The 10590-nt window shown below is 33.7% G+C and overlaps 3 protein-coding genes across 3 annotated transcripts; all 3 read left to right on the forward strand.

Moving 5' to 3' along the window:
- Positions 1-2698: 2698 nt before the first annotated feature.
- LOC100740585 (putative fatty acyl-CoA reductase CG5065) lies at positions 2699-8470 on the forward strand. The gene is made up of 8 exons (XM_033320737.1): positions 2699-2746; positions 6003-6275; positions 6378-6694; positions 6794-7041; positions 7279-7462; positions 7728-7913; positions 8006-8260; positions 8327-8470. The coding sequence occupies exons 2-8, from the start codon at positions 6030-6032 to the stop codon at positions 8403-8405; spliced, it is 1515 nt and encodes a 504-aa protein (XP_033176628.1). The 5' UTR covers positions 2699-2746; positions 6003-6029; the 3' UTR covers positions 8406-8470.
- On the forward strand, positions 4379-5227 carry LOC117151657 (putative fatty acyl-CoA reductase CG5065). The gene is made up of 3 exons (XM_033320738.1): positions 4379-4639; positions 4742-5058; positions 5158-5227. Exons 1-3 carry the CDS (start codon positions 4394-4396, stop codon positions 5225-5227), a joined length of 633 nt encoding a protein of 210 aa, XP_033176629.1. The 5' UTR covers positions 4379-4393.
- A 662-nt stretch (positions 8471-9132) lies between the features above and the next one.
- On the forward strand, positions 9133-9860 carry LOC105680765 (putative fatty acyl-CoA reductase CG5065). Its single transcript, XM_012385694.3, has 3 exons — positions 9133-9299; positions 9392-9646; positions 9713-9860. Exons 1-3 carry the CDS (start codon positions 9157-9159, stop codon positions 9789-9791), a joined length of 477 nt encoding a protein of 158 aa, XP_012241117.1. The 5' UTR covers positions 9133-9156; the 3' UTR covers positions 9792-9860.
- The last annotated feature ends 730 nt before the right edge of the window (positions 9861-10590 follow it).

The following is a 10590-nucleotide window of genomic DNA, read 5'->3' on the forward strand; positions in this document are numbered from 1 at the left end:
AAGGTTATCTCAATGTCAGATGACAAACAAAATCAATAATAACAAATAATAACAACTGTTACGCCCGTAATCTTGTTATAAACTGTAATCCATCCCTCGATCAAGATAGCGACTAGGTGTCAAAGCATCAACTTAGGCCCATAATAATCCTAAGGAACCGCCATAAAATTTAGCATCTTTTACGGTCAATTATTACAAACATTTTAAAAGTCAAGAAGATTCCTTAGGGTTATTGTTCATTGCATTAAAACACGGTAAAAGTGGGTTTTTCCCAACTCCACCCTCGAGATATTTTCGCTTAAATATCGCCATCAGAGACCATATTCTTACTTGCTATTGTTCTTGTGACCAGACTACATATCAGTTTGTTAGTCAATAAGTCGACATCTAAACTTATAATTTCTGAAACTGAGAACGAGCATCTCAGAGCGTTTTGTATAAAGTTATTATAAAAGAAAAAGTAAAGCATATATAATTTCACAATAATTTTGTATTCCATTCATTGTATTATTCTGTGACAAATATTTGTCCTAAAAGTGTCAAGATTTTCCAAAAAAAAAATTAATAAAAAAAATAACGGACATGAAAGAATATTCAATATGTGATGAACAAGAAACCTTCGGCAACAGAAAACAACATGGAAACACATGAAACACTAGTTATAAGCGAATGAATATTCAATATTATAATTAAGCGTTCACGTTTAGAGCAAGAAGGAAAGAAACTATCGTTAACAGTAGAGAGTGAGACTGATGTAGAGAAACAACGTATCGAAACTGTGCCCGATGGAACAGCTTAAAAGGAGATAGATGCAAGCCCCAAACCTGCCAAGACATCAGCTCATAATATTTTAGAGATATGCTAAACGACATATAATGAAAGGACAAGTAAGGACGACATTTTATCATGTATCAGGAATCATATAATAAAATATACGGGAGAAGCATTTAGAGTATTAGGACTAAGGGGGAGCTAGATGCAACAAATATAGATGCATTCATTGCTCTGCTATATGCCCGCGGTGCGTATTAGGCAAAGAATTTAGATATCTCATATTTGTGGAATGAAATTTGGCCTGCATATTTTCGAAAACAATAAGCAGGAATGACTTTGCTGAAACGATGAGATTTATATGATTTGATAAGAAGGGCGAATAAAGCCAATAAATTTGCAATGGTATCTATAGTATGGTGACCTATTTATAGAGAATTCACAAAGTAGTTATGAACCTGGTGCATACGTTACTTTTGTATAAAGAATTGCGGGAAAAAACCATGCAATAAAACTATCAACAAGTGCAGATTCATGTAGTATCGGGGAGAAGGACCTAAGAAACATCGAGTTAACTATAGACAATGTCGCGAGAACCGAGGCGCTGTCGGCTCCATCAATGCGTTATTCGTCCTTCAAATAAATAGTTTCGCCGAAAAGGCCTACGTGACCCTGGCTACGAGCGTCCGTGGAACACGTGTGCGGTGGGCCTAGCAAAAGACAAAAGAATGCTACAACGGCCAGAGAGTCAGCTGAGAAGCAGAGTGTGAGTTGAGTGGTTGTGAATCGACGTGCGACGATATTATAATCGGTCCTTTTGTTCTTGAATATCGCTTATTTAAACTACACTAAACTCTATTTATATTCCTTTTGTTATTGAATATCGCTTATTAAACTACATTAAACTTTAAATCTACCATCATTACTTGTCCTTACTCTAAGAATCTATACCTTACTGCATTCATTACTACAAAAAACTTGTCAAATAAAAAATTGTAAATGTTACAAAATTACGAAAATGTGTTCATGATGCGGGAAATATATATGCGGCAAATATACATTCGATAATAAGATAATTTGTACAAAATGCAGCGAGGTTGAAGAAGATATATCCCTACATAAATAAAAGTGTAATTTTATTTAAGTCTAGAATTGAAATTAAACAAAAGCAAATTTGGACGAAAGTTTCTGAAAGTTCATTATTTTATATACATTCAGTTATAAATTAACCATTATCTAAACTAAATCCTAAAAACTGTTATTTCTTTAATCACCGGTCATTTTGACCCGATAAGGTAGGAAGAGATGTACATGAAGTGTCGGAAGATTTAGTGTGAAAGGTACTATCAATCAATCTTGATGTGTATTTGAATAAATGAAATCTCATATTAAAGTGATTGCTTCATTAACCGTACAGTTTCGTCATGTTTGAAGAGATATTTTGACACAGCATCTAAATAATTGACAAGTATATTCACGAAGAAAGTGATAAATAAAATAAGGAAAATGTATTTTATCACGATGAACGATATTTTACTTGAACTTAGTAATACAATTGGGTAATACATATCTCTCCATTATTATTTCATGGCATCTTTTATACATATGTAATCAATGTTACATTAGTATACTTCATTTCATCTGCGCATGTTTCACTTTATTTTACTAAATACAAAGGATCTTATCATTTACAATGTTACACGACTAAAATATATCTTGCATGGTTGACGTAGTTACCGCTGAGAATATTTTGTACTTTCATAAACACGAAAGATGTGGGAAATGAATTAGTTAACCGTGTCCTTAACGCATACCACTATCCAGTTTCAGTAGTAGGGCGGGCTTAATAATAATATAAGAATCTAGAGGAGCGACACATCGATACAGTACTGTGGAAGACGTGTAGGTATTTACTATCGTGAAGTGTACTTTTGATCGATCTTTGGTAAACAATACGCAGTGGAAATATTATCAGGTAACAGACGATTCCTTGTTATTTCGTATTGAATTGTGCCTTTCATTAATATCATTATTATCAATTTTATTATTATAAATATGATATATATCAAAAATATCATTCGGGTCTTTAATTATTACAATAGCTTAAATGAAGTTTTTGAATACTCAAATATTTTGTATTTTACATTTTACGCAGTGAAATCGTTCACTATTTTGATTTTTCAATAATTTACAACCAGTCAATAGACGTAATCAGAACATTCGCCTTTACGAGATAGTTGCCCGAGATATCGGATAATTTTTGTCAAAAATTGAGTTTAGGAACGGATTTTCGTAAGTTATTGTTAGGACCTGCTTGGACTCTCGCGTTTATGAAAATTGAGAATACGCTGCGCGGTAACAACATTAACCATGCGAGGTATTTTAGGCGTTTTACATTTTAACTGGTAAGATCCCTTGTTTTTAATAAATAAACTGAAATATACGCAAATGAACTGAAGTGTACATACATAATATTGATTACATTTAAAAGAAACGATGAAATGGTAGTAGAGGGAGTATGTTATTACGCAATTATTTTATTAAATTTAAGCAAAATACTCTACATGGTGATAAAATATATTTCTCTTGTTATATTAATCACATTCTTTATAATTATACTTTTTAATTACTTATCAATATAAACATTGTTTCATAGACATTCGTGAGTTAAGAGGGCTTAATTACTTCTATAATATATATAAATGTATCAAATCTCTATATCACAAAAACGTGTGCTATAACAGGCTCGATATTGTAAAGATCAAGCAGAAAACAAATTACAGGAACGGATTTTCGTAAGTTATTGTTAGGACCTGCTTGGACTCTCGCGTTTATGAAAATTGAGAATACGCTGCGCGGTAACAACATTAACCATGCGAGGTATTTTAGGCGTTTTACATTTTAACTGGTAAGATCCCTTGTTTTTAATAAATAAACTGAAATGTATGCAAATGAACTGAAGTTTACATACATAAAATTGATAACATTTAAAAGAAACGATGAAATGGTAGTAGAGAGAGCACGTAATTACGCAACTATTTTATTACATTTAAGCAAAATACCCTACATGGTGATAAAATGTATTTCTCTCGTTATATTAATCACATTCTTTATGATTATACTTTTTAATTATTGAGATGCTGCGTCAAAATATCTCTTCGAATATCAATTTCATAGATATTTGTGAGTTAAAAGGGCTTTATGTTCAGTATGTTTAGAAAATTGTTGTTAGTTGATTATATTAATTTTCTTCACTTTTATACTATATATAAATGTGCGTGTACAATACTCAACGTATGAAATCTTTATAACACTATTGTTTGTGCTATAAAAAGCTCGGTATTGTAAAGATCAAGTCGAAAACAAATAATGCAACGTAATATACATAAGCATGACGATATAAATTTTTTTTACATATATTATACATGAAAATTATAATCATTCGTGCAAGGCGAAACCATAATTGTTGAATTGCGTATATTTCTTTAGAAGGTAATATATATGAAAAGATCTCAACTGTAACCAATATAGTATATTATTTAACACATTTATCCACATACTGTTTGTCGGGAATGGCAATTTATGGCAACTATTGGAACTGCAAGTGTTAAGATCTTGAAACATGGATACAATCAATCGAGAAACAAATGAAAATGGGACAAACGAAGGACTGAATAAGACGAATTCGCTCGAGGAATTCTACGCCGGTTGTGGGATCCTTGTGACTGGAGCAACCGGTTTCGTTGGAAAAGGTCTCCTCGAAAAACTGATCCGCATGTGTCCACGCATCGCTGCCATTTTTATACTAATTCGTCCAAAGACTAACGAAACGATAGAACAACGATTTAAGAAGCTCATAGGTGATCCGGTTCGTAAATATATATTTGTTCCTTTCAATATTTAACGCAGTCAGGAGCCAAATTGATCAACTTTCTTTTCTGGAATTGAGTTGCTAATTTTTCGTCTTTAGATTTACGATGCCATCAAAGCAAAACGCCCTTCAGCTTTGAACAAGGTTTATCCCGTGAAAGGTGACGTGAGTCTGCCAGATTTAGGTCTTTCGCAAGAACATAGAAATCTGTTGCTTGAGGAAGTAAATATAGTGTTTCACGCCGCGGCCACTGTGAGATTCAACGAGCCATTACACGTGGCTGTTAATGTGAATACGAAAGGTACAGCTCGTATCATCGAACTTTGGAACGAACTAAAGCATCCAATTAGCTTCGTCCACGTCAGCACAGCTTTTAGTAATGCTAATCTACATGAGATTGGGGAAAAAGTTTACACGTAAGAATAAGTTATACGCAAACGTTGTTCCATGATTTATGAATATTATATTCATAATTATAGCATGAAGAATATGTTCACTTATTATCGACTTTGCAGTACGAGCTTGAAACCTTCGAATGACAATTCTTTTAAGTATATATGTATTTCATATCTTCTTGGCTGCTAAGTTATATAATTCTGTCGTCTTTGTTTTTTACACGAACGCGAATAATCATCGATTATAGATTATACTCATTGTTATTTATTGATGTTTACTCACCGAAATCTTTAACGACTTATCGGAAACATGCTTCCTTTTGACTCCATAAATAATTAATGAATAACAGCATATATAAACAATGTTTATACTAATTTCACATACGCACCGCGACCGTCTCGTCCATGGGAGCACAGAAAAATCACATACGTATTAAGTATTCTGGAGGTGCTACTAAATGTGGGCGAACACTGTCTCGTACGACCACGCACATTTTCCACGCAAATTACTGATTACTACATATTACAATATTCATATATATGCACATAAAATATGAAATGAAAAAGTCAAAGGAAATTGAAAAATGCTTGACTCGAATAAAGTTAAACTCGAAGTATTAATTATACTTTTATGGAGTAATGTGTAATAATACAAATTAATGTACAGCCACATGAAAAATTGAATTTAATGCTTGAATAGTTCTTTCAACTTCTCGCTTTTTTTATATTAAAGTCTACCAAGTAGGAGAAATATTTTTTAAATTACAATGGAAGCGCCATTGACATAACGCAATTTTTTGATTCGTGGAAAACGAAACCATTATTGGTGGATTATGTTTCTCTTTGGAAGATTAACTGTAGATTTCTTTGGAAAATAATATGTAAAAAAATCTCAGCTATAACAAATTTTGTACATTATCTTAAAAGATTTCCACTTACTATTTGTTACTCTATGGCAAATATAGGGACCGCAAGTGTGAAGATCCTGAAACATGGATACAATCAATAAAGAAACAAATGAAAATGGAATCAATAAAGAACTGAATAAGACGAGTTCTCTCGGGGAATTCTACGCCGGTAGTGGGATTCTTGTGACAGGAGCAACCGGTTTCGTTGGGAAAGGTCTCCTGGAAAAACTGATCCGCATGTGTCCACGCATCGCTGCCATTTTTATACTAATTCGTCCAAAAACTAACGAAACGATAGAACAACGATTTAAGAAGCTCATAGGTGATCCGGTTCGTAAATATATATTTGTTCCTTTCAATATTTAACGCAGTCAGGAGCCAAATTGATCAACTTTCTTTTCTGGAATTGAGTTGCTAATTTTTCGTCTTTAGATTTACGATGCCATCAAAGCAAAACGCCCTTCAGCTTTGAACAAGGTTTATCCCGTGAAAGGTGACGTGAGTCTGCCAGATTTAGGTCTTTCGCAAGAACATAGAAATCTGTTGCTTGAGGAAGTAAATATAGTGTTTCACGCCGCGGCCACTGTGAGATTCAACGAGCCATTACACGTGGCTGTTAATGTGAATACGAAAGGTACAGCTCGTATCATCGAACTTTGGAACGAACTAAAGCATCCAATTAGCTTCGTCCATGTCAGCACAGCTTTTAGTAATGCTAATCTACATGAGATTGGGGAAAAAGTTTACACGTAAGAATAAGTTATACGCAAACGTTGTTCCATGATTTATGAATATTATATTCATAATTATAGCATGAAGAATATGTTCACTTATTATCGACTTTGCAGTACGAGCTTGAAACCTTCAGATGTGATCGATATGTGCGACCAATTAGACAAAAATTCGATAAACCTAATGGAAAAAGAGATTTTAAAAACTTATCCAAACACATACGCATTCAGTAAGAATTTAGCAGAGCAGATTCTAGCAAGCAAGTGCAAAGATCTGCCAGTTGCCATAGTTCGGCCAAGCATAATTGGCGCCTCTTTGGAAGAACCATGTCCTGGTTGGATAGAGAATATTTCTGCATTAACAAGTATTTTCATAGATATATTCCGATAGTAATTTTTCAATACTCTTTACATTTCCTAAAATTGGAGTTAATCGATTTGTTTGTGAGAGGATAAATGAGAGGCTCTCCACTAGATCATCATTATTAAAGTTCAAATTTGTTGTTGCTCACAATTACGAGAATTTTTACCAATCTATTTAGCGGTACATTTCTGGTAATCCAAAATCACAAATAATTTCTAAGCCAGTTTAATGTTACCAGGTACCTTTGTGCTAATTGGTAGAGGATGTGCAACAGCGATACGAGGTATGAGAGAGGCCAGATTGGATCTAGTGCCAGTCGATTTCGTAGTCGACATGATGATATGTACAGCATGGCATGTCACGCTACATCGTGATCATGAAGTTAAAGTATACAACTGCACGAGTAACGCATGCCCTTTTAAGTAATATTTCTTACAAATATTTTTCAACTAACGTTATTCGATTGCTAGAGTATTCCAAAAGTTTCAGATTATTTAAGTAACGTGGACAATAGAAGAGCAAACAAACAGAGAAGATCTCAATATGTCATTAGTTTAGAAAAATAGCGAAACAATATTATATTTATGTCATTTCCATAATATTTCCCGAGATACTCGTATGATAATAAACTTTGCTTTAACTATAATTCTAGTAATTAATAATAATGTTAGTGTTTCAATTGACAAGGTGGGGTCAGATGATAGATGCTATAGTAAAATGTAGCATAGGAATGCCACTGAACGATACACTATGGTACCCAGGTTGTTCAGTTGTAGCTAATAGGTATATTTATCACATTCTGTGTGTAATCCCGCGTGTTTTGCCTGCGGTCGTCATAGATATCTTTTTAAGACTTCGAGGTAGTAAACCAATGTGAGTGTTCCATCGATTGTCAAACAACATGCCAATCGTTCTGGGATAATCTCTGACTTCATCTATAATAATAATTAAAAATGATATTTCAGAATGATGAAACTTCTGAAAAATGGCAATAAGCTGTTCACATCGGTAAAATATTTCACCATGCACGAATGGACTTTTCAAAGAGATAACTGTTCCGACCTGGCGAGGAAGGTGAAAATGTTCAACCACAGCGATATGGTCAATCTAGATTTACGGGCTATGAATTGGGAGAAGTATGTTGCAATTTACCAGATGGGAGTTAGGAAATTTATTCTGAAACAAGACTTTAAGTCCACAGCCCGACAACGATTATCAAGGTGCGTATAAAAGTATCTTCGTATAAAAAAAATTGGAATTCATATGAATATTTTCTGTTATTTCAGGTTGTACTGGATACATCAGATCTCCAAAATGTTCGGCATAACGATCTTACTATGGATAATATACCGTATCGTGTACTGACTATTTGAACCTATTTTTTTTTGTTTAAACTAAAGGAATACTAACTCAATTTTATGAAGAAGGGATTCAACATCCTTTTCATTTGGTTTCTCACTCGTTTCCTTTCTAAATAAATCCATTTATAATACTGCTTGATTTTTTTATAAAATTTTAATGAGAATGCAGTTGTTTATACGCAGATGATTTCAGAGCTGTAAGCAATTAATCTGCTTACTGAATATGAACATTTTTGTATTACAAGGTCAACATTATAATGACAAAATTCTCTACCATTCTTCGCCAAACAAAAGTTACGAGATAGTTATTGGTTGAAAATAATAATTTATTATTGAAAAGTCTACTGAGCAATAAACGATGCTGGTAGTAAATAAATGTTTTAAAATATAATAGTGTTGAGGTATAAAGAGGATTCGGAATTACATATAATTTACTGTATTTCACACACAATGGCTATGCATATGTCGGGTTTACATTAGAATTAGAGTTAGGGGCGTCAAGCGAATCTTCGTTCGGATTACACGTTGTCGTTATGCAATAGAGAAAACATTGACTAGTGCAGATACGATTATTATAGAATTGGACAACCGTGGTAATTAGATACTCGAGAAACTAATGACAATGATCCCAGGTTTAATAACGAATCCGCGGTCAACGGGATGATAGATGAACATGCTCACAATATTTAAGTCGGACGTTTTGTTGGAATATCCACCGAGCGTACAGAGATGCTATAGTAAAATGTAGCATAGGAATGCCACTGAACGATACACTATGGTACCCAGGTTGTTCAGTTGTAGCTAATAGGTATATTTATCACATTCTGTGTGTAATCCCGCGTGTTTTGCCTGCGGTCGTCATAGATATCTTTTTAAGACTTCGAGGTAGTAAACCAATGTGAGTGTTCCATCGATTGTCAAACAACATGCCAATCGTTCTGGGATAATCTCTGACTTCATCTATAATAATAATTAAAAATGATATTTCAGAATGATGAAACTTCTGAAAAATGGCAATAAGCTGTTCACATCGGTAAAATATTTCACCATGCACGAATGGACTTTTCAAAGAGATAACTGTTCCGACCTGGCGAGGAAGGTGAAAATGTTCAACCACAGCGATATGGTCAATCTAGATTTACGGGCTATGAATTGGGAGAAGTATGTTGCAATTTACCAGATGGGAGTTAGGAAATTTATTCTGAAACAAGACTTTAAGTCCACAGCCCGACAACGATTATCAAGGTGCGTATAAAAGTATCTTCGTATAAAAAAAATTGGAATTCATATGAATATTTTCTGTTATTTCAGGTTGTACTGGATACATCAGATCTCCAAAATGTTCGGCATAACGATCTTACTATGGATAATATACCGTATCGTGTACTGACTATTTGAACCTATTTTTTTTTGTTTAAACTAAAGGAATACTAACTCAATTTTATGAAGAAGGGATTCAACATCCTTTTCATTTGGTTTCTCACTCGTTTCCTTTCTAAATAAATCCATTTATAATACTGCTTGATTTTTTTATAAAATTTTAATGAGAATGCAGTTGTTTATACGCAGATGATTTCAGAGCTGTAAGCAATTAATCTGCTTACTGAATATGAACATTTTTGTATTACAAGGTCAACATTATAATGACAAAATTCTCTACCATTCTTCGCCAAACAAAAGTTACGAGATAGTTATTGGTTGAAAATAATAATTTATTATTGAAAAGTCTACTGAGCAATAAACGATGCTGGTAGTAAATAAATGTTTTAAAATATAATAGTGTTGAGGTATAAAGAGGATTCGGAATTACATATAATTTACTGTATTTCACACACAATGGCTATGCATATGTCGGGTTTACATTAGAATTAGAGTTAGGGGCGTCAAGCGAATCTTCGTTCGGATTACACGTTGTCGTTATGCAATAGAGAAAACATTGACTAGTGCAGATACGATTATTATAGAATTGGACAACCGTGGTAATTAGATACTCGAGAAACTAATGACAATGATCCCAGGTTTAATAACGAATCCGCGGTCAACGGGATGATAGATGAACATGCTCACAATATTTAAGTCGGACGTTTTGTTGGAATATCCACCGAGCGTACAGACACTAAGTAGCTCGCTTATACGACCTCACGAGAGAATGACTTTCCGTCGCGATGATGCTGCGGAGGAAAACTATG

This window comes from Bombus impatiens, unplaced genomic scaffold (assembly GCF_000188095.3).
Source record: "Bombus impatiens unplaced genomic scaffold, BIMP_2.2 scf_0335, whole genome shotgun sequence".
Taxonomy (NCBI): domain Eukaryota; kingdom Metazoa; phylum Arthropoda; class Insecta; order Hymenoptera; family Apidae; genus Bombus; species Bombus impatiens.